At 43.3% G+C, this 24,645-nt stretch overlaps 1 protein-coding gene across 2 annotated transcripts in view; it reads left to right on the top strand.

The window, feature by feature from the left end:
• The window catches only part of CLDN19 (claudin 19), a 103,508-nt gene extending 79,231 nt beyond the window's left edge, over positions 1-24,277 (top strand). For both annotated transcript variants that reach the window (XM_069240260.1, XM_069240259.1), the window contains 2 exons: positions 3,123-3,269; positions 23,828-24,277. In XM_069240260.1, coding sequence (XP_069096361.1) covers positions 3,123-3,269; positions 23,828-23,838 — 158 coding nt within the window. In that variant the 3' untranslated portion in view covers positions 23,839-24,277. The remainder of the gene's footprint in view (positions 1-3,122; positions 3,270-23,827) is intronic.
• Positions 24,278-24,645: the final 368 nt, after the last annotated feature.

Here is a 24,645-nt window from a genome sequence, read left to right as displayed (position 1 = left end):
TATCATTGGGCTTAAGATGATTGTTCTGTTTGTCATATTCTTATGTCAAAATATGTTTCAATACTACTGTTGATAAAATGTAATTTCATTTCCTACGCTTGCCATCCTAAAAAAAAGTAGAACTAAAATGTTTAATTTTTTGTTACATGCACAAAATGGCTTTGAGTTTTATTTAGTATTAGTTTGTGAAGATTTCACTCACCAAGAAAAATAATTCTCAGTAATGTTGGCACAGCGCCCCATGTCCCTCTGCTACTCCCAAATCATCATGTTGCAGATCTCGTAGTAGCTTTTCTTCATCCTCATCAGTTTCAGAGTTTGATACAGAAACAGTTAAACCTCTGCATGGCGCTACATTTGAAAGATTGCACATGTTGCAACAATCTTGCAGCAGATGTAAGGATAGTACTGTACTGCATCACCACTCTGCTGCAGGCATCTGAATCTACTTTTCAGGATTCCAAATGTGCACTCAATCACACTTCTGGTTTTCCTATGTGCCCCATTGTAGTGACAGTTACTGCGTAAGGATGGATAGATATATGGGGTTATTTTCCAGGGGTGTATGGCATATGCGCTATCACCTGAAATAGTATTGTATTTTATATTACATTGCGTTTAAAGAAGATGTCTGGAATGTCAGACAAAAAAATAACATAGGCTTATTACCCAAAATGTATTCGTCATCATACCCTCCATTTTGTAGCCTTGCGTGGATGCCATAGTGTCAGAAAAATTATAAACCACAGGTGCTCTCAGGAAAACGTGCCAATATGTCTGTGATCACATGTTTTGCATCTCACCGAACTTGTATAGTCCTAGAATGAGTATTTTGCCTGTTGCAGGATAAATACTGTATGGTGAAGGGTGGACAGATTGACACATGTGTACCATCTACACATCCAATGATATTTGGGAATTTTGCTATCTTGTAAAACTGGAGCTTGGTTGATACAGTTCGTGGTAATTTCTAGGCAAATATATGTGGCCATTGATTTGCATTAAGAGTGCATCAATGAATGCATGGAAAAATCTTGTTAATGAACTCTGGGACACACCACCAACTGCTGCTTTCACACTTTGATAGATACCATCTGCTTGTAGATGCAAACTGCATAACTCCTACACATGGGTAGGGATTGCCTTACTACATAAGGTGTGTCTCTCAAGCTGAGGCTTTAAATCAACAATTAGATCCAGGACTGATTCACTGCTCAGCCAATACTTGGTGTATATTTCCACCTCTGTTTGTTAAAACAGTGTGACCTTCAATCTGAAAGCTCTCTCCTTTCTTCTCCTCCTCTGCACTCAAGCCAAAATTATAATTCTGAGTGCCATACCATACGGAGCAGCCATTTTGGAAAACTTCTGGTGCATTCTGGGCCAGTTTATGTAGTTTGCACAGGATTATCACCTGGTTTGAGGTGGTGGTTTATTGCATGTCCAATTTGCTGTTTTTGCAACTATTCACAACTGTGATGAACATAAGAATAGCGCAAATAACGCAAATAACAATTTCTTATTTGTGATTCGCTTTTGGAATTGATAAATTACCGAATTAGAAATGATTTGCAATACTAATTTGAGGACTGGGAATGGGTTCCATACATTTCTACGATTTTGCGACTGGTATTCAGTTTGTGACTGAATACCGTTTCGCTAATGTTCTGTACCTATGGCCCTTGATGTAGTGCATAAGTAGCTCCAAGAAGTAGCTTGGAGATTGACAAAGATTTCTTTGTTGGATATATTCTCTACTTTAATCATGTAATTAGGCAAGCCTATCAGTAACCGTAGCAGGGGAAACATAGAAAAAAGTACACAGATTGAAAATTGTTGCTAGGCCAGAGAGAAATACATAGGCCCTCATTACGAGTCTGGCGGTGACATGCGGTGGCGGTCCCACAGCCGACAGGCCGGCGGTATGGACCACCATATTACGAGTGTGACGGTTTGGCCTGTGCCAAACTGCCACTTTCCTGTTCTTACCGCCAGGGCGATCAGACCAGCTAAGACCACCGGCGGTATTACAAATCCCATTTCCACCTGGGTTTTTGTGGTGTTAGTACGCCATGAAAACTCTGACAGAAAGGCTTCCGTTTACAGGAATTTACATTCCTATCACTGGTAGATGACTCCCCCATCTACATCCAAGAGCCCCCCCACCTCCCCTTCCCTTACAACATTCTCCCTCCTCCGCCTGCTCACTGTAGTAACCCCCATCTCCCCTGCACACTGTACTTACCCCCCCACCCCCGCATACACGCACTCACCCAAATGCACACACTTCCACACACTGACACACAGGCACCGATACACACACCCTGACACTCACTCACACTCACAACACCCTTACACTCATGCACACCCACACAACACCCCCCCCCAAATCCATACACACTCTCACACACACACAATTCCCCCCCCCCGGTCCTCGAGGTGGTCATCAGGGAGGGAAGGGGTGCGGACACTTGCACCGCAGCCAGCACTCGACCAACACAACACCGTCACGCCATTTTTCAAATTGAAATACGGCGGGCGGTGTTTTGTTGGCATGGCGGTGTTGGTAGTGCAACTGCCACTAGACCGTGGACTGCCAGTACAACTGCTGGCGGTTTTCTGCCTGGAAAATGGCGGCAAGCCACCAGCAGTCATAATATGGCAGCCTGAGGACCGCCGTACTGGGGGTCTTTTGGCGGCCACCAGTACGGCGGTCGGCGGTCTTCCCCGCTGAAGTCTTAATGAGCACCATAATGTATTCAGATTAATGTCATTGTCATTTCTCGAAGCAAAAGATATAAGGAGATGTGGAAAAACTTTAATTATACTTACTTTAATAATGCATGGTCTTGTAACGAGGGAAGGACATAGAATAACGGAAGTGAGAACTCTAATGAACATCTGGCCGCAGCTATGAATTTGATTATTGACTAGTTGACTTACATTTGCCTTAAAAAGTAGTAATGTGAGCTGTACGTTTTAAAGATAATAGTAAAATCCAAGTAGAATAAATATTTATTATGAACGAAAGTGTTATGAGTTTGAAAAGACTGTCTCTAGAGGAAGAGGTTTGTTAAGTTTACTATTGTCGTAAGCTAATTTTGCTTTTTGTTGTGCTGTAGGTATGAATTTGGGTCAGCTTTATTTGTCGGGTGGGCCTCTGCTAGCCTCACCATGCTTGGAGGGTCATTCCTTTGCTGCTCCTGTCCCAATGAAGAAAGAAGAGGACAACAATACTACAGACAGTCACAGCCTTCCACCAGCAGAGAGTATGTGTAAATAAGAACAATTTAAAATGCATCACTTGGTTACGTAGCTCAGTACCTTTTGCTTTCATAATCTGAACACTGACACCATTTTCTCTTGCATATCTCTCTTTGTAAATCCTTCAAAGGAATCTCATTTACAGAATCTAAATACAGTTTTAGATATGTGGCATTCTCACTCCTACCCCAACTTTAATGTTTTGCTACTAGCAGAAACTTCTAAACGCATCAGCTGATTTTGCTATTTCTGTAAACAAAATATCAGATATCCCCCCCCTACTCATCATTCCTTTTGTTACATTTTCTTTTTTGCAAGCTGTTTCATTTTGTAGAAATATTAAAATTGATTATGAGATATCATTTGTGACGTGAGTTCCTAAGGTCTTAGCACGGTATTGTTTATGGTCTCATAAATCTCAGGTAGCAAACATAACTATGTCTGCTTTTCAAACAGAATGCAAAATTAGACAACTGAATAAAACAAAATAATTATCCAACTATCCCGTCAAATTCCCTGATGTATGCACAGCCATTTCAATAGTTTAAAAAAAAAAGCACATTAAGTGAATAGAAATTACCCTATAAAACATGTTAAGTTTTTTAAAAGCTTCAACTCTATAGATTAGGGAAATTTACATTAAATCCTTTCATCCTCCCCTGCCGTTGAGAGAGTATGAGCTGCACTAAATTGTAGACAACTTTATAAAAGAAATTTATTTTACTCAACGTGATTTGACATACATTGTAAGATATCAAAAGTACAGTGAACACCAGGATGTTAGCTTTTCCATTTAAAGCTCCCACCAGGATTCTATCTATTAGGTGAGTTTTGGTGATCTGCATTACATGTACGCCTACCTGTCACCTGCATCAAAACTCGAAAACGTTTGTTTTGGCAGCTTTGAAGACCCGATCGTCTAACACATTTCGAGCTAAAGGAAGACAGCCGAGTGAACCTGAAAAGACACCCTAGAACATAAGTGCATGAAAAAGATGTCCCCATGGCTCACAATCACTTATGACACACAGTAGGCTCTAGAAGATGTAAACCACCACAGACCAAAGTTTAACTGTATACAGTTCACAACGTTTGGCTGCACTATTAGTGTAAAACGATACAACTCCGTGGAAAGTATTTGTAGTAAGCTTTTACTAAATACAGCCACTGGCATACCCAGGCCAAAGCACAACTAGTATGAAATACAACTTAGGACATCTTACATAATCAGTGTCAACAATACCTTCTTAGCATGAAAGTGGATGAACTCACATTCAGCGTAAGGCAGCATGATGAGAAACCGGCAATGCTCATTGGATGAACAGAGCAAATCACCTAACACAAGAATACATATTATGTAGTGATACCATATTAGACAAACTTGCCCCAGTTGCTCACTCTTTCATGGTGCAATCATGTAAATAAATTGCCAAGAATGTGAAAGTCAACATGATGTGATGGCCACTTGCCTTAGTCCAAAATCAGCATTCATCCCCAATGTGCACCACCAGAAAAAAGCCTAAAGTTTTCTACAAGAGGTTGTCCTGTGAATGGACATGAATCCCTGCTCATATTGCATCTGATCGTGCTTTCCAGGTTTGTGAAATGCCTTTTGGAATGGCATCCGTGCTGTTTTTTTATGCCTCTGGCAGACATTTTCTAAGCATTTGTGGAAATTCAAGAGACTGGAGAACTGCTTTGTTTACAAAGGTGGAGGCTCATCCCTCTCGCTTTGCAAACACCTTTGAGCTCAACCAACTGCCACCGGAACACATGAAAAGGCCCTTCCGATTTAAGGTGGTCCTTCTGAATCTGTTCTTGTGTGCCCTAAGGCTACCTTCCATGGCACGGCAGGCACATGTGGGTGAAACAAACAGTGTCTCCAGTGCGATGAGATAAATCCTTCAAAGCATTATGGACATTCTTTTTTTCAAAAATAAGTCACTGCTTTGAGGTTTGTCTTTGAAAGAGAAAGAAAAATGCTGATCCACCAACCCGGGCATTCTGCATTCTCCTTAAATGTGCTTTTGCCATGTTTACAGGAACTTTTTCAGCAAAACTTTCCAATTTCTCTAAACATGGTCAGCTGGCTTTGGCCGTGGAAGCAGTGTCCTCACCACCCCAGCTACTTCAGCTGGAATCCAAATGAGTACCTACCGATTGTTTGTCCAATTGTTTGCAGAGAACGTGACATGCATGCAAAAGTCAACATACTTCATACATTTTTTAATATAAATGATCTGAAGCTTTGCCTTTTAGACCACGGAAAAGACATAGGGGGTCATTATGACCCTGGCGGAAGGCGGAGAAGCGGCGGTAAGACCGCCAACAGGCTGGCGGTCTTTTTTGTAGTATTATGACCATGGCGGTTACCGCCATGGTCATCCGGCGCTTCTCCGTTCCGCCCGCCAGGGTGGAGGTGACTGCCGGGCTGGAGACCTGGGTCTTCAGCCCGGCGGCCGTCACAATACCGCTGCTGGTATTTTGACCCGGCTTACCGGCGTGGATTTCCAGCGGTAGGAACTGCCATGAAATCAATGGCGGTAAGCACTATCAGTGACAGGGAATTCCTTCCCTGGCACTGATAGGGGTCTCCCCCACCCCCCACCCCCACCCCGACTCCCTCCCCTACACCCCCCACCACCCCTGCCACCCCCCAAAGGTGGCAGGGCCCCCCTCCCCACCCGACCCCCAACATCACAGAACTCACACACACACACGACACGCATTCAGGCACCACCAACACACACACGCTGACATACATGCCTACATCCACACACTCAGTCAGACCCATATACAGACATACACGCACACATCCATACAGACATACATACAGACATACACGCACTCATTCCCAAAACACACAACACACCCGCAAGCATACACGCACTCACACACCCCCTCTACATACAAAGACACACACCCCCATGCACCCACACAACACACAACACCCCCTCTCCCCTAATGGACGATCGACTTACCTGTTCCGTCGATCCTCTGGGAGGGGACGGGAGCCATGGGGGCTGCTCCGCCGACACCACACTGCCAACAGAACACCGCTGCGCCGAATCACAGGACGAGATTCGCTGGGCGGTGTTCTGTTGGCGTGGCGGTGGAGGTGGAGCAACCGCCACTTCCCCGCCGCCCGCCAGTATGGCTGTTGGCGGCTCTCCGTCCGAAAAAGGACGGAGAGCAGCCAATAGTCATAATACGCTGAGTGGCAAACCGCCACTACTGGCGGTCTTCCGCAAGGCCGTCCCTCAGCGGTCTTGTAAAAAGACCGCCGAGGTTGTAATGACCACCATAATCACTGTTTGGCTAGGTAACTGAGCAGTTAGTTATATTTCAGCCCTTCAGCTGTACAGATCTCTCAAGCATCCATAGGTTTCGCAACTATTGAAGTGTCCTTCACATTTCACTGACTTTAGGAGCACACAATACCAAAACGCATAAAATGTGTTCCAAGCATAACATTTTCACTGTTCCTCTGGGTTCTGAAAGCTATCATCTTTGTGGAAAGTGTCTTGGCAAAATCTGGAAGATAGATCAAATAAAATTCTGGAGTAAAAGGTGTTTGTATGTACTGAGGAGCAAAGATGTTCAGCTCTGGAAGAGAAGAGGCTAGTGGAGTGTAGCAACCTATGCTTTCCTTCATAGAGTCTGACAATAACCAAGTCGAACAGGATCTTCAGGCCTCTAGGTGAACAGTGTCCTTTGTGAATGTTGACATAATTGAAGTTTGGGTCTGGGAAAGCATCTTCTCTCATCAACAGCATTCTTCTATGCTGAAGCACGTGAAAAAGGTGCGCTAATGAAGTATGGTGATCATTTTCTCTGTATTAGAGCATTGCATCACACAGTTTTACAGCACCAGTGTAAACAACTTCGCCTTCAAGAATCTAGGATGAGGGGTGTTCCTTTTACCACCTCTTGCACTAGGTCTGTGTGGCAAGGATGGACATGGAAAGTTGGAGACTGTACAGGGGCGTGTGCTTTCTTGAAGAGAAGGACTAACTACCCTTGGAGCAGTGGCGGCCGGCAGCTTTAGGAGGGAAGGGGGCGGGCGGGACGCACACACACACACACTCATTCTTTCACACACAAACACGCACCCAAGCACGCACATCCATTAACAACACTCATACCATTCAAACATGCACGCATGCACCAAACATTCATTTTAAAACATCACACACGCTCATTCTTTCACACACGCATGCACGAACATCCATTAACAACATTCATACCATTCAAACATACACACACACACACTTACCTTCAACTTCCAGGTCCCAGGAGGGCTGGGACTGCTGCCTTCCCTCATAGGCTGACTTTAGGTCAGCCTATGAGGGAAGGCAGCAGTCCCAGCCTCGTCACAGAGTGGGATGGGGTCAGTGAGACTGCTGACCCCACCCCACTCTGTTACGAAGTGTCACTGATTGACACTCGCCCTGGGCTCTTCAGGGCTTAAACCTGAAGCGCCCAGGGAGAGTGTCAATTGGTGACGCTTTCCTCGTCACCCAGGGGAGGGCCTCGAGGCACCTTTGCTGAGCTGAGGAGGTTACGCCCAAAGGAGCTGTGACCTCCTCAGCCCAGCAAAGTTCAGCTCAGGCAGCCAGGAGTGTGCGCAAATCATGCATGTCTGCTCCTGGCTGCCTGACCTGAACATGGAGAGTGTCTGTCAGGCTGACCTTTGTTCAGCCTGACAGACACTCTTCATGAGGGGCAAAAGGTGGGGTGGCGTGGCCCCGCCGCCCTAAAGGACGGGCCGCCACTGCCTTGGAGTTTGAGGAAGCCGTATTTAGGTTAGAAGCACTTGCAACCTAAAACTTTAGGAGAGAATTACTACATGAATGTGTGAGAGCCATCACTGCACATCTAAGGCCTCCATACTAGAGAATAACTATAATTAATAACTGAACACTCTTTCACATACTGGTGCATGCCAAGTGTGACCCATTCGCAATCATAGGACATAAAGCAGAGACACCACTCTTCAAGAATCAGGGAACCTAAGGTCACTACAGTATCACAATAAATAATAAGGACAGAGCAACTTGGTAATAATTAGCAATAACGAACAAGAAGTAAATAAAAAATACGCATGTGTGTAACTACCTAAGATAATGACATTCAGAGTGCAGAGATGGCTGCCCACTAAAACTTGGACCGTGGTCTGTTGTCAAACTAAAATAAAAGATACAATTCCTAAACAGATATTGATACATTCAACCAGAGAATATACAGGCCTGCAAAATACGTCAAAGGAGGAGAGTAACAAAAACACTGATTGGACAGCATTAGTACAAAGATTGGACTCACCATTCCGTGGCCATGCTGTGTCCTGAGGTCGCCTGTCGAAAGATATAAATGCCAAAATGCGTCAGTATGATATGGAGGCATATTTCTAATGAAAATAAAGGAAGGAATGTTTCTTCTTTAAAGATATGCACGAGATAACTCTTATTAAGGACGTTGAAGTATTTTCATTTGGCTAAGTGACATGAATAAGATTGGGGTTTGTCTTTGCAAATTTCTGGGACTAGAAATGATAATTTAATGTCTATTCTCAGTAAATGAGGTGCACCTGCACACAAAAAAGAGAATATATGTCTAATTAAATGTTTGTAGTTTTTTTTTTAATAAAAAACGCTATTATGTAATGACTGTTGCCTGTCTGTGAAATAATTTTGAAATGGATGTTAAAAACTAAAATGGTAGTTGTAAGCAATTTATGGGTTGAGGTTGTGTATCATTTAAACTCCTCCTTATTGTTGAAATAAAAAGGGACACTATGGGGCATATTCATATCGTCATATTTGTTAAGCAAATTCAGCGCAAACTCAACTCCATATTTATATTTTAACGTTACACATGTGTAACATCAAAATATAGGAGTCTGCCCCATTTTTTGGATGCGTGCACCTACCTTGCGTCAATGAGATGCAAGGTAGGGGTTCCCATCCAAAAAATGGTGCTATCCCCATAGCCCCATATTCATCCCCCGTGCAAAAATGACGCACGGGTGGGAGGAGGGGCTAAATAATGGTGCTAAGCTTTCTTAGAACCATTATTTAACGCATTATTTAACAACAGTCAGACCAGGCATTAGGAGACCTGTGGACCCATTTCCATGGTCAGACACCATGGAATAGGTCCACAGGTGCCCACCTCAAGCCCTATGAACACCCCCACCTACACCAGAGGGACACCAGAGGATGGGGACCCCATCCCAGGTAAGTAGGGTAAGTATTGGTAAGTATGTTTTTTTTTCTTTAAAGTGCCATCGGGGGCCCTAACTTGGGGCCCACTGCATGGCCCTGGGGACACTTGTTCCCCGTGCTGCCCATTGGGGTGGTGGGCATGACTCCCGTCTTTCCTAGTACAGGAGTCATGTTTTTGGTGGTTGTGCGCCAGGAAATGGCACTAGTCAGGTTAGAGGATTTTTTTTTCCCTCTTACTAGGCTAACGTCATTTTCTGACGCACAACCCCCTCCTTCCCTACCACCAACCCCACCCGGCTAGTGCCTTTCTTGAAGACGCTAGTCCAAGTTTAGCGCCGGCTTGCGCCATTCAATAAATACAGCACCCAGCTGGCGTTGTGTAATGACGCAAGCAGGCGCTAAACTTTTTGCCGCAAAACTGTGTTAGCTTAGTTTTTGTGGCAAAATGTATAAATATGGGCCTATACATTCTATACCAATCGCAGTGAAAGCATAAATTCTTACAAGAACTTCCGAGCTTTCAGCATTGTGTGCTCAGGTAGAACCAGACTAGAATTCCACTCCTCATGTCATCATTAGCCCAAAAGTAACCATTGCATGTGATGTATGCTACGGAAAAGTAGGACAACCATCTTGCACTGTCACATGCAAAATAATTACTTGTAGTGCTTTGCAAATAGCTCTGTATTATTCAGTTTCTCACCACTAGTTACAAGCAATTATAATGTAACAACCATATAAAGAGACAAATATTTTTATTGTAAATAGTATAGAAGATATTGACTATCGTAGTACAATAACTGCTTTTATCGTGTAGTGGTCTCATGAGAACATATGGCTGCTGATCAATCTCTGTTGGTTCAGCTGCTGGAGGGACCCGTCAAGTGTGATAGAACCCAGGAACCGTGCATCTCAGCTACAGACTATCCTGTCTCATGAGATGTGGGCCACCTTCTTTCTGTTCTGGCTACAGTGCTTTGCATTTTAGGATTTGTAGACTCTTGTACAAAGCTAAATATGAAAATACAAAAATCCCAAATGTTGCTGGTCTGGTAGGTAGGGTAGGATGTGCATGCACCTCATAATGCTTTGCTAGGTTATTGGCATTTAATTAGCGATTATTCTTCTATTGGCCAGGGAAAATACAAAGACAACATATTTTCGAGGAATAAACATCTAAACAAATATTTTAGGTATGTATACACGCCAGCTTGCAGCACAAAATATAACTCTCACTAGGGGTGTAACTCATTCATCTGCTGTCCCTGCCGTACAGGGAAGCCCCCACCCGACAGGGGCCTCTATTTAGTCTAAAGCTTATAGATTTCTATTAGTAGTGGCAGTCTTGGGGGGGCCGTCATCATATGCTGCTGGGAGGCCTTGTCATTTTGCGCTATTCCACGGACCGCCGTGTGACACAATCCATGAAGTTAGCAAGTACTACAAGAAAACAGCTTATGTAACTAGACCCTGCTGGTGTGTCAAAAGAATCAGTGAAGGCTGGGGATCTTTAAAAGTGATGGAACATAAAACTTTCCCGGAAGTCCTGAAACCTAGTGAAGCAAGAGAGGCTGACTTCTTCTGCCAGAAAGATTTGAAAAAAAACTGGGTCACATAATGCATTTTGAAGCACAATTTTCAAAACAGTTTGCTCCAAAAACCATTGGACATCCGCCCCCATGTGCGTGCTCCCATATCGCAAAAATTGACTAAAATATGCCAGTGCCATTTTTTTCCATTGACTGGGGAACTTCGCAGATAAAAAGATAGGTCTTCCTTATATTTTTCTGTACAGAGTTCTCCGCCACAACAGTCGTAAACTTACTTTTGAGTCAGAGCTTCTGAATAACAAAAAAATGTAAACTTACAAAAAAGTATAGGTTTATCTTTGTGAACCAAGCCCAGAGTGTGTTGTTGAGTAGAAAGCTCCAATACAGGCAACACGTGAATGGCACACAATAAGTATATTGTGTAGGCAATGTTGGGACTTTTTTTAAAAAAAACTCATTTTATTTACGAATAACAGCACAGTAAATATTTCTTCTGACCGTTTTTGCTTAGCCTTACGTTTTCTTGACATACACGTGGACAATCTGGTTTCCTATGGGCAGTTTCACTACCTACAAATACACAGTTTAGGTTTATTATTGGTGTTTGTAGAGATGAAGTGTTTGGCCTGCAAGCAGATGCAGAGAGTTATGTTGGGCATTTGTTACAACTCTTAGGCCCAGATTTAGGACGGCCTTGCACCATTCTAATGCCACATTAGCGTCATTATTTTTTATGCTAATATGGCATTAGAAGGCCAAAAACGCTGTGCCATAATTACAAAGTGGATCAATGCATGCATTGCGCCACTTTGTAAACCTTTGCGCAACATTATTCCTGTGCCAAGCATAATGTATGCAAATGGTGCATTTCCCCATTAGGGGGGCAAAAAAAGCGTTGCAGTGCCATTTCTTTTGGTACTTTTAACACCTACACAGAGCAGGTGTTAAAAGGAGGCTTCCATTGGTTTCAATGGGCCTCTGGGTGCTTTACAGGATTAGTGTCAACATTTTTGTCCTAATTATATATTTGTGAAAAACACTGGCTTCTTTGATTTAAATCTGGCATTCATGTGTGGCCTATAAAAACAAATACACAATCGAAGGTAATGTTCAAAACTACTTAATACAAAACAGTTTAATGGCTCCTAACACTCATACACAAGGTAAAAATACTTGATTGAGAACTATGATAGGGTACAGCAGCGAGGCTACTGATAAGGTGAAAGGCTTGCAAAAGATTACTCAATTGTACATATTTTCCAGGATTTTACTGTTGCCGCGATAAGATGACAGCCTCTGGGAGCAGATGAGAGGTTGTCCACTCCCAGGGGTAAATTTCATGCTTCCTACAAACCAAAAGAATGTTCTAAAAGTTTTTATATGTGACGTAGCCAAGTTTTTAAATAACAGTAATAAAAATTAATGATTAATTGACGATGTATACATCGGAATTCAATAAATTCATGTACCTGGTAAAGGAACTAGCAAACTAAACAAGAGAGAAGCCAACCTCCAAGGGGCCATTATAATCGATGACAAAATGACCCCTCTACTGAACAATTCACTTTATAATGTCGAATAGATGCAAGACTGACAGCATTCTTTGATTAATGTTAAAACAGGCGAGGTGCAATAAGGCAATAGTTACTGAGTATGCAAATGGAATTGAAATATTGCTACAATTATACGCATTTAGTAGATTCACAGGGGGTCTTCCATGTATACATTTGGTTTTCACACAGTGGAAGCTGTAATTTACACCGGTATAATCTACATATGATTCACAAGTGTCTCCAACGTAAATGCATCAGATTTACACCACTACCAGGGCCGGCTTTTGGCGTGTGCGAGCTGGGCCCAAGCTCAGAGTCCCAATCTTAGTCGGCGCAGGGACCTGTGTGCATTAACGTTATGCAAACAGCAGCGTCCTCTCATCGTGCTCGGCGTGTCCCTGCATGCGCCTTTCTCTGTCAGATTTGCCAGTTTAAAGTTGTTTTAATCCTTCATTATCATACCGTAGGCAATGTTTTTAACACCCTCTTCCTTGCCCGACTTTCACCGTCTCACCCCTACTGACACATACCAAGAACACCCTCATCAGTGAGGTGTGGCAGCTAAGCTGTGAGCGATTCAGGTGAACTGGAGGAGGTCTGGAGAAGGCAGCACTAACTTTTAATAAATCAGGCCCTAGGGCCCGTATTTATACTTTTTGACGCTAAACTGCGCTAACGCAGTTTAGCGTCAAAAATTTTTGCGCCGGCTAACGTCATTCTGAAGCGCCATGCGGGCGCCGTATTTATTGAATGGCGTTAGCCGGCGCAAGCAGACCGGCGCTGCCTGGTGTGCGTGGAAAAAAACCACGTACACCAGGCAGCGCCGGCGTTGGGAAAAGTGGCGCTAGGGCGTCTTAAAAATGGTGCAAGTCAGGTTGACGCAAAAAATCGCCTCCACACGATTTGCGCCATTTTTAACGACGCCCAGATGCCATTTACATGACTCCTGTCTTAGTAAAGACAGGAGTCATGCCCCCTTGCCCAATGGCCATGCCCAGGGGACTTATGTCCCCTGGGCATGGTCATTGGGCATAGTGGCATGTAGAGGGGCACAAATAAGGCCCCCCTATGCCACCCAAAAAAAAAAAAAAAAAATTTTATACTTACCTGAACTTACCTGAATGTCCCTGGGATGGGTCCCTCCATCCTTGGGTGTCCTCCTGGGGTGGGCAAGTGTGGCAAGGGGGGTCCCTGGGGGCAGGGGAGGGCACCTGTGGGCTCATTTTGAGCCCACAGGCCCCTTAACGCCTACCCTGACCCAGGCGTTAAAAAGTGGCACAAATGCGGGGGTTTTTGACCCGACCACTCCCGGGCGTGATTTTTGCCCGGGAGTATAAATACGACGCATTTGCGTCGCCGTCATTTTTTTAGACGGGAACGCCTTCCTTGCATCTCATTAACGCAAGGAAGGCGTTCACGCAAAAAAATGACGCTATTTGCCCATACTTTGGCGCTAGACGCGTCTAACGCCAAAGTATAAATATGGCATTAGTTTTGCGCCGAATTTGCGTCGAAAAAAACGACGCACATTTGGCGCAAACGGAGTATAAATATGCCCCTAGGTGTTTCATGAGGTCCCGTCAGCAGTGCATAAGGGCACAGTGCCTTCAACATTAGGAAAGTGTCACTGCTAAGGTGCAGATCTCCCACTCTGTTCATCCAGATCTGCACTGAAGGATGGAGCCTTCCAAACTTTTGTGAGTTATCCTTCCAGACCTTCTCAGGCTCAGGCTACTAAGGTCACCCCTCTCTGGGCTGGGGTGTCCATCTTGGTGACATGATGGCATGGGGGTTTTGGTCTTATAGCAGTGCCTGCATATAATGTGCTTGAGTTGTGGGCAGTCTGTCTTGAACTGACAGCATTTCTCCATTCATCTAAGGGGGAGACAGTCAGATTTGTTCAGAAAACACCACTATTGTCGATTATAATAATAGTCACAACAGTGTGGGTTTGTCGATCTTAATTTCGTAAGGGATATGGCTACGGAAGTGGGTGCAGTGATGTGGAATCTTCATGGTACCAGTTGACCTTTGCTAGATCCATCAGTGCCCCGGTAGATGCTCTCAATCATCTCTTACTGGAAGACCATGAGTGCAAGCTGCATCCTGAAGTGAAGGAAGTTACCTTTTCCAGAGTGGGATTTCCATTCATTGATCTGCTCGCCATTGCACAGAACAAGGATTTTTTTCATACACTTGCATCTGACTGGTTCCCTTAGGTACGTCTGTAGGTTAACCCTTAATTTAGCTTCTTTCAAAAGCACTATAAAATGTGGGAGGATGAAGTACAGCTTATTCCGATTGGCCCAGTCTAAGCACTGTCTTCAATTCCTGAGCAACGCAGACCTGTTCTCATAACAGGATAGTCACAATCTTTACCACTACCCCCAGATGTTGCAACTACATGCATGGAAATTGAGCAGTGCCAGTTGGAGTCCCTTTGTCTTCTTGATATTGTTGCAGTCATTATCTTGGTGGCCTATGCAGCTCACTGGAACAAATTCATTCAGTAGTGTGAGTGGGAAGGCCTCAACCACCTTTTTTAAGTCTTGTGGTTTCCCTGGCACAGTAGGGTCACGAAATGGCTACAATTACGTGCTGTGAATTGGCAGTGTTCTTTCAGAACAAAATAGTCAATATCTATCTGTCTTTACAAAAGAACATAATCTTGAATGGTCTTACATCAGAGAAGTGTGTGCCCAACATATCCCATACTGGCCCGCCTTTCTACCCCCCTGTCACAGAGGAAGGACTCCCTTCCCTGCTCAGCACGGTCAAATCGGGGTCTCCACTGGACTCAACACCCCGCATTTACTATTACAAGGAGCTCGAGCCACCTTCCCCATTATAATGGAACTCCTCTATTTGTCCCTATCCACCGGAATAGAGCCATCCAAGTGGAAAACTGTTGTGGTCAAACGTTTGCTAAAAAAAAACAATCTCAACCTGACATGTCCAAGTAACTATAGGCCAATTTCCCTGCCCCAGTCCAGCACAGTCCTAGGCAAGGTGCTGGAGAAACATGTCAGTAAAAAACTGTCTACTTTCCTCAAAGAAAATCATCTATTTTATACTTCCAAGATGGGTTTCCGCACACAACACAGTACAGAAACCACCCTTCTCTCACGAACAGAGGAATTAAAAATGCTGCTGGACCAGGTAGGAACAGGTGTTATCATCCTCCTGGACCTAAGTGTAGTGTTCAACACTGCTGACCATAAGATACCTATGTACAGAATGTGCAAAGCTCAAATAAAGAGCTCCGCTCCTTTTTGGCTCACCTCCTTTTTGAATGACAGATCCTTCCAAATCTGTGAAAATTCATGCTACTCTGATGTGCATATTTTGAAGTGTCGGTACTGCAGGATTTGGCCCTCAGCCCCATATTTTTTCACCTCTACATGCACCCTTGGACAGATATTGTTCGGGAATATGGATTGTCAATTGTGTCATCCCAAAGACACACAACTGGTTGCTTCACTCGCACCAGGATATTGCTCACAGTTTCATCAGTTGTCTCCTTGCTTCGAAAACGTTTCCAAGTGGATGGTGAAGTGCTGCTTAAAACTAAACAGGGAAAAACTGAACTGATGATATTGGGGAACTAACCTGTCCCTGCATTGACCAGAATGTTTGGGCAAACAATCCTGACCCTCCTCCCCTATCAAAAGCCTTAGGAAATGGCTGGACAAGTTCTTTTGCATGGATGCACAGGTCAATAAACGTGTGACCTGTTTTGGCACCCTCAGTACGATCTGTAAAATTTTAGACATTTTTCTGAGCGTCTCCAGAAGAATTGTGTCCAATCCCTTGTTTTCTCCTAGTTGGACTACGGGAACACTTTGTATATTGGCCCCCCACATCTGTTATTAAAAGGCTCCAGGTTGTCCAAACTGCCGCAGCCAGAGTACACCACAAGATTCCAAAATCTGCTTCAGTAAATATTGCTCTAGCCTCTCTGCACTGGCACCCAGTAAGGGGTGATACAATTTTAAACACTGTCTGCCACATAGAGTGCTTAGCGCCAAAGGACCCACTATGATAAGGCACTCCTGACCCGTACTCCCCCAGTAGAAGTCTGAGATCCTCCACAGGTCAATTCTTGAATATACCTAAAATCTACAAGGCCAGGTGGGGTGATAGGTCCTTTTCCTATCCTATCCTCAAACTTTGGAACACTCTTCCCATAGAATTAAGATGCCTAAACAACAAATCACAGTTTAGGAAAATGCTAAAAACATGGCTATATCCACATCAAAAGCCCTTCGGAGGTTCGCCACATGACCTGAAGCAATGCTATGTCTTAACCAGTGCTGGGAATCCTATGGGTACCACACACTTTAGAAATCTGCAGAGCATGGCATAGTATAGCGTATCTGTCAGTCCTGCCTGCCTTCTTGTGTCTTCCTGGTAAACCTTCACAGTTTACCTTACTGCTAGTGGAGCATTTTTTTTAAAGGTTTGCTTTACTTGTTTCCTCCCACTCAGTTAATTTTTCCTTAGTCAGATTTGAATCTTGTTTTTACTTTCTTGAAGACATTCGCGTTTGAACCGATGCATAGATACCCAGTTTGACTTCTTGTACTGAAGACACTTTTGTGGTGGCAACACCTTCAAGCCATTTCAGTGCGTCCACCTTTCAGTTTTTTACCATGATAATTTTCTGCATTGCACCTGTTCATCCTTCTTACTCAAGGTGGTTGCTGCATTTCATATTGGCCAGTAGCTTCGATCTTTCTTTTTGTCTTCACATTCAGAACAGAGAGGATGATCAGCCGTTCGTAGGCTTCAGTGGAGCTAAGAATGACCAGCACGGGACCAAAAACACCATTCTGCAACCCTTTGTATCAAGATTTGATATGCCTAAGTCAAGAAAGAAACCCCAGAGGGTATTCGGCCCTTGGGAGGAGGGTGTCTCCACAGCTCTCTCCAGAAGCATTCCAGTTGCAGACATCTGATTGGCAGCTACATGATCATCTTTTTACACTGTTGCCAAGCGCTACTACCAAACTTCTCAGGAATGAAGTACCAAGTTGTGTTGTATGACTCCTTTAGTTAACCAGGACTGCTCAATTCCACATCCCACGGAGGTATTTCTTCGGCACTCTTTCATAAGAGGAGAAATCTGCGGGAAAATGTATCCTTCAGAAGACATGCAGCAACTATTTTTCATGTGGATACACATTCTTCCCACAGAATCATCATTGCCCTCCCCCACTCCTTATGAGTTGGTGTTGTGACGAATAAGATCAAAGGTAGGCAAATGTGTTATATGCTGTATTTGATGGTGTTGTTGCCATATTGTTTTCTCCCGGGTCATCCCGATACGTCAAAGAAAAAATATAAGTAACAGATGCCAGTGCACAAGCCTATGCCTAATGAACTCCAGAGTTATCATGCCCGAAGGTGGAGGTTAATCCTCATGGCTTCACCCAGCAGTGCTTAAGAGATATTATGGTGCAAAATCTTTTCCGAACCAATCAGAAAAAAGAAAGATAATTCATATAGTGAGAAGTCTGCTGGAAGTTTATGTTTCAATCAGAAACATTGTTACCAAAAGTAAGTTAGCATTTTCTTTTATTCTCTGCCCACTGACTTACCCAACTAATGTATTTTGTCTTACTTCCACTCATATTCATTCAGAAAACAAATTCCTGTATCTTTCATGAATGCTATCGAGTTATTATGCAAAATATGTGCCTGCTGAATCTTTGTTTTTAAGAAACCCTCTGCTGGTCTGAGAAGTCTGCGATAATTCTTTCTCATGTGATGGTCTACGCCTGCATGCCCCAGTAGCACATATTTACAGCTGTCATATGTCTTCAGAAACAGGGACTGCCAATTCCCATTGGTTCCTGGTAACAGGTATTGACAATCCCGCCATGCTTCAATTACTACACATTTCCAACTCCCTTGCAACACATCAACTGGTATTTTCAGTGATCACGTTACCCAAGCACAGTAAGCAGCACAGAGAGTTACTATTGCTGAGTACCAGTTAATGTGCGTATCTGTATGCCCATGTCAGTCATTGCTCTCTTCTGCATACCTGCAGTCGTTGGATTGTCTTGGTCCCATATTGTTGCGTTAAAAGGGTAATGCTTGCTACCGCATGCCCTCAATACAGGTGCTTCCATGTTCCAGATTCACTTATTAACAGTTATCATCTCCTACGTTCCTCAGTGACAGGTGGAGCGGATATAAAGCACTATGCAAATTCTGCAACACAAGTAAGCCTATCATTCTGCTGTAACTGATATAAATAACGCTGTATCACATGGGTGGGGAGATATGTTCCTCACTGTGCTTTCCATACAGATTTTTGTAGGATATCTAGTACTACTTTTAAAACCCTCCAGGCACCCTATTTATTTATATTATTTTATTGTATGTGACCTTTGCAGTGGATGCAGTCCACACAGTGCAGGAACTAAAGTTTTTCCTTAGTAGTCAGGGTCGCTGAACACCAAGAGTGCCCAGACTTGATTCAAATTCATGCTTCTTTCTTCATTTCCTACTTCTCCTGTGTCTTTATCTCACATTTACAATTTATTTCCCATCCTTGCATTCTTCTTTTATCTCTGTTTTCTAATCTTCCTCTCCCTCCTTTTCTCACCAGTCTCTCTCTTGCTCTGTGTCAAATTGATGACGACCAACAAATCATGATCCTCAAAAATGAGCACTGTTGCCCCACCTTCAGCCACCAGCAAAAAATAAGCTCTGATACCAGAAGTAGACTTTTCCACTACGGGAAATTGAGGCAAATCAGTATCTAAAAGATTTTGGGGCTAGAACAGGGCAAACAAAGTGAACCACTTTGCTTGGCATATGACCAGTGCTTAACTTGAGCAGGTGGTTGCAGGTGGGGCCCACCAGCACTCATTATTGGGGGCAGGACTTATTTTTCATCATCAGACTTTGACTCAGAGCAAGAGAGAAAGGCAGAAAAGGGGGAACGGAGGAGGAACATAAAAACAGTGACAAAGGGTGACATCAGGAATGAAAAATGATCTATAAGTGTGAGATAAAGAGATAGAAAATGTGGGATGGTGGATAAAAGAGATGTGACGTGGATTCAAGACACCAGTGCCACTTGCTCCTGTGCTGGGGCACCAGATAAGGAAACTTTCAACATGGGTGTCTCTAGCCCCATTCTCCCCCTACACCCTTCACGAATTCTACATTAGTGCCAAGGCAGTGCCTTCGGAATGCGGTAGTAGAGTCCGCCCTGACCATGCACCTGTTGGTACACTCAATGAGGGCTCATTTTGTAGTCATCTAAGGGTGTTACATATAATTTGGACACACATTTTGAATTCATTAGTGTATCCCTATGACCCCTCTTGGCAAATTACTCTTGTCTATTCTTGCTCCTTGTCCCACCTTAAACTTTAAGGGCCAGATTTTTCAAGGCTGTAAAGCCTCTTAGCAACACACTGTGTCATTGTTTTTTTATGCTAATGTGGCATTAAGGAGGCCATTCTCTTTTGCCTTTCTTACAAAGTGGCACAATGCTTGCATTGCGCCACTTTGTAAACCCTTGCGCCACATTATGCCTGCACCAGGCATAATGTATGCAATGGGGGCGTTCCCCCGCAGGGAGACCCGTAAATATGATGCAGTGAAATTTATAACATTTCACTGCGCCATTTTTAGTGTCATCTGTAACACCTGCTCAGAGCAGGTGTTAAAATGACACGCCCTTTACTTTCAATGGGCCTCCCTTTACTTTGCTGGATTAGCACCACAAGTTATGGCACTAATCCTGCAAAGTACCACAATAGTGTCATAAATCATGATGCTATTGTTCTAACGTGCGCCATGGTGCACAGTATTGTAAATACAGCGCACACATGGTGTCATTAGGAGTTTACAGGGGGGCGCAAGAAAAGATGCACCACGTTTTTGTAAATCTGACCCTAAATCAGGAGCGGCTCCTCCATTTGGGCAGAGGAGCGTCACCCCTCCCCCCCCCCGTCAGCAGGGGCAGCTGCAAAACCTTTAAAACAAAACAATAATAAACAGTGTTTTTTATTGTTTACCTATAAAGGGGAGGGGCCATTGTGGTGATGAGCAGTGAGGGGGAGTGTACAGCACTCCCCCTCAGAGCGCACGTGTGTTTGGCCAGCCATCTGGGGCCAGCCAAACACACATGCACAGTAGGCTCTCTCCAGCCCAGCAACACAGTCTGCTCCAGCCAATCCTGGCGCTGCTTTAGCAATGTCAGGATGGGCCGCAAGGCAGGCTGGGAGCCTGTGCCTGCAGCAGAGAAGAAGCAGATGGAGCAGTGCGGTGGTGACGAACAAGGTAAGTGTTTGTTCATTTATTTATTTTTTTAATTAAATTTTTATTCCTGCCCGAAACCCCAGTATGCCACCCCCTTCTAGCCGCTGTGCGCCGCGACTGCATAAAATTAATATTATATTTAATTTTATTTGATCCAGCCTGCTTGAAATCAGCATTTTGTACATTAATGTATTATTTTTGGAAAGGTGTTTTATAATTGCAGCGTCCCTTCCAATGTGCATTTTTTATTGTGAGATCATGGCATATATGAAGATTCAGGTGACAAATAACTCACTATCAACGTAAAGGTGATATAATTCAACTCAAGAATGTATATATTCATTTGTAAGTCCCACGTCTGAACTACTAAACATGCCATGGTTTATTGCATTGTGTTTACCACAAGGGTAAGGAACGTGCACATACGCACTAATGCAGACCTACAACATATCTCAGGGTGCACTGTTGACTGTGCAATTTACACTTTATTTTCTATTCCTCTTTGCAGATTGCATTCATTGCCTAAGTGGTATAGCCTTTTTATTCACGTTATGGTTCTGTTGATTGAAATTAAGTGCTGTTTTTGAGGTGCACATACAGCTATGTGACTGGTGCTTCTTGACCCAGTGTGGTTCACAGATGCTTGGATTTGCTGTAAAATGATGCATGCCCAGTGGTTAATTTCAAAACAAAAAGGTGCCAGTGCCCAAAGCTCTCCTCTGAAACACAGGGCTGCTGTATTTAAATGTACAAGCACAGAATACTGAGGCAGCGTAATCCTAAAGCCATCTAGGGCCTCTTTAATCCATTTAAAACCACTCCCTACCCCTTCAACTCACTCTTGTGGCTTTCAGCTTACTCCCTTTGTGACCCTTTTCCGTCTTTCTTTCCTCTGTCTTTGTTATATGTGTCTTTTGCGCGCAGTAATTGCCTGATGCAAACAAACAAGTGCCAGCCCTCAAAAGTAAGTGCTGGTACCCTGCAGCAAAAACCACCGGCTCAAATTTAGCACTATGCAGGGTCCAGTAGCTTAAACTCTTTTGATGTGTTCACCACCCCTTAACAAAGATTTCTGTCGTTTTTATTAATTCCTCTTTCTGTGCCTTAGGGCTAAATTTTCTGCTACTTTTATTTAGCAAAGGTGAAACTGTGTGCGAGGTGGTGATGGCTGTGCCTCCACCCATGAATGTGCCATTAGACATTTCAGAGGTTGTACTGCTTTTGGTTTGTGTATGTTGCGCACTCATGGTACCAGTGGCAGCCCCTCCGCTATGGCAGAGAAGCATTGCCCCGTGAGCAGCAGCCACTGCAAACCTTTAACAATAAGACGATAATAAACTGTGTTTATTACCAATTTATTGTTAAAGAGGCAGGCCATGGGGGATGAATGGACCGTCCAAACACACGTGCTCTCTCCGGCACTGTATTGCCGGGCTGGGGAGAGTAGGCACAGGTTTCCAGTTTGCCTGGGAGCGCCGAGCCAGGGCGCTCCAGCCAATCCTAATGCTGCTTTCATGCAGCATTAGGTTTGGCCGCAGGGCAGGCTGGGAGCCTGTTCCTCCAGTGACCGGGAAAGAGGAGCGTCACACCGGTGAGGAGGGTACTTTTTCTTTTTAATTGAATGTTTAATTTGGAAACACCGCCTCTACTGCGTGTCGCCCCACCCATTCACCATGTAGCGAGCAGCGACTGCGTGGTATGTGTTTCATGTGTGTGGCATATTCCTTTTGCATACAGGCACCTCTGCAAATAGACTGATTGAATATTTTGCTAATATTTCATCTTTATAAACTCAGGGGCTTATTTACAAGCAGCCTGCCCCGCTAGTACATCACTTTTTGCTAAGCACAGGTGGCACAGGCTGCTGACTATTGATATTGTATGGTTGTTCCCAAGCAACATCCATGGATTTTGATACATTCCAAGATTTAATTGGTTTTGTTAACCTGAGAATACATCAAAAGCTTACCCCACCCCAAGAGTGGCGTAAGATTGATGCAACAGAAACAAATATCTTTATTTCTCCAGTTTTTCCTCTTTCTATGTTTGCTTCATTTTGCAGCACACACAGAAAGAGGAAAACGTCTTTCGTGATTTTTTTTTTGCAGGAAATTGTCCCTTCCTGCACAAAAACAATCATCACCGCAACGCAAGTACCATTGTTGGCGCATGGCAGCAATTTGTGCGCCACTGCAAGGGAAAAGGACGGCAATGTGCCGTATTTTGTAGATATGACGCATTACTGCCCTTTTGTTTTGACGCAGGCCAGCACAGCAAGAAGGCTTTTGGCACTGCCCTGATTCAAATCATTGTAAATGAGGCCCTAAACCGGTCATGAACGGTACCTGTAAGGAGACCGAAAATTGTTTCATACATGTGGGATTGTCAAAGAAATGTGAAACAAAACTGGAAAAAAGAGATAAAAATAATTGTATACATGATTGGTTAACATGCCGTTTACTGTACAAAATATTGTCCTTGATATTTTTCAATAAGAAAGTGACACTAAGAAAGATGACGATTTGGCCTATTGGTTTGCACAACAGAAGGATCCACCTCAACAAAGCAGGCGGAATCACAGAAATATTTTGAATATATAAGTGGCCAACATAGAGAGTTATTTCCATTTATGTATCGTATTGCTGTGTAAGACTCCGTCGTGGCGGCATCGGCTATGAAGAAGGGACGTTTCACAGATAGTAGACACCACATATCTAGGCAAAAATCGTGCTTTAAAAGGAAATGTGAGACTTTGAGTGGAAATGTGCAGTGCCAGCTAATAGCTCATACATATACGGTGGTGTTTATTCATAATAAGGACAGGCATAAACAAACAATAAAAGTCAGATTTATTTTTTATTAATTTATCTGTCAAAAATTGCCATGCTCGTCAACATATATTTTCAGTGTAACATCTAAATAACTAAATTTTTTTCTTTTTCAATTTCAGACCAATCGTAAAAACATCCTCGACCGTCAGGGGGGAGCAGCAATACTTGTAGTTTATATGTCCGCAAAAATGTCAAAATGTATAACGCAAGAGCAAAAAATAATCACGGAAACCATAACCAATGATACTTCTTTTTTTTAAACTGTATTAACTGTGTATTTTTTAAAATCTGTGTAACCTAAATTAATGTTGACTTTTGTGAAGTATTTTAGAGTGCTAATACTGTTATTGGCACTGTTTTGTTCTAAAACAGTGGCTCTTGTATAGTGATTCTTATCACTTATTTTGTGCATGCCATTTCAGCAACAAAAAGTAAAATTGCCAAAGTATAGTTTTTTTCAACTAAAGGTAACTATATTTTTACCTGAATTTTTTGTCATTTAAAATACTGTAGAAGCCACTGTAAATCGCCTTCCGAAAAGTACTTCAAATAAAAACAAACGTTTTGGATTTTTTTTTGTATTTTTCAGAACAAATTCCAATCATTTAAATGTAATGGACAAAAGACGTTTTTTACAAACTGTTTTTTATAAAGTATTAAAAGAAACAATTGGAAATTTTAAAATGTAAGTTGATCTCTGGACTTACTTTTGCTTGACTTTCATCTCATGAAAACCCAAAATCAAAACCAGAATCTCAGATGCACCCATCCAGATAAACTACCCTAGTGGTTTCACTTCATGTGTTCTTGCTTGTCATTTATGCACTACGTACAGTTAGCCTATTATTACAACTTACTATTATCTGCACATGACTGTTACGTCTGCCAGAGTATTACTTTGACCGATCAGTACTGCAACATGGTTGTAAAGTCCAAA

The sequence above is a fragment of the Pleurodeles waltl genome, chromosome 6, assembly GCF_031143425.1.
Source record: "Pleurodeles waltl isolate 20211129_DDA chromosome 6, aPleWal1.hap1.20221129, whole genome shotgun sequence".
NCBI classification, from domain to species: Eukaryota; Metazoa; Chordata; class Amphibia; order Caudata; family Salamandridae; genus Pleurodeles; species Pleurodeles waltl.
This window is presented reverse-complemented; position numbering and strand designations above follow the sequence as displayed.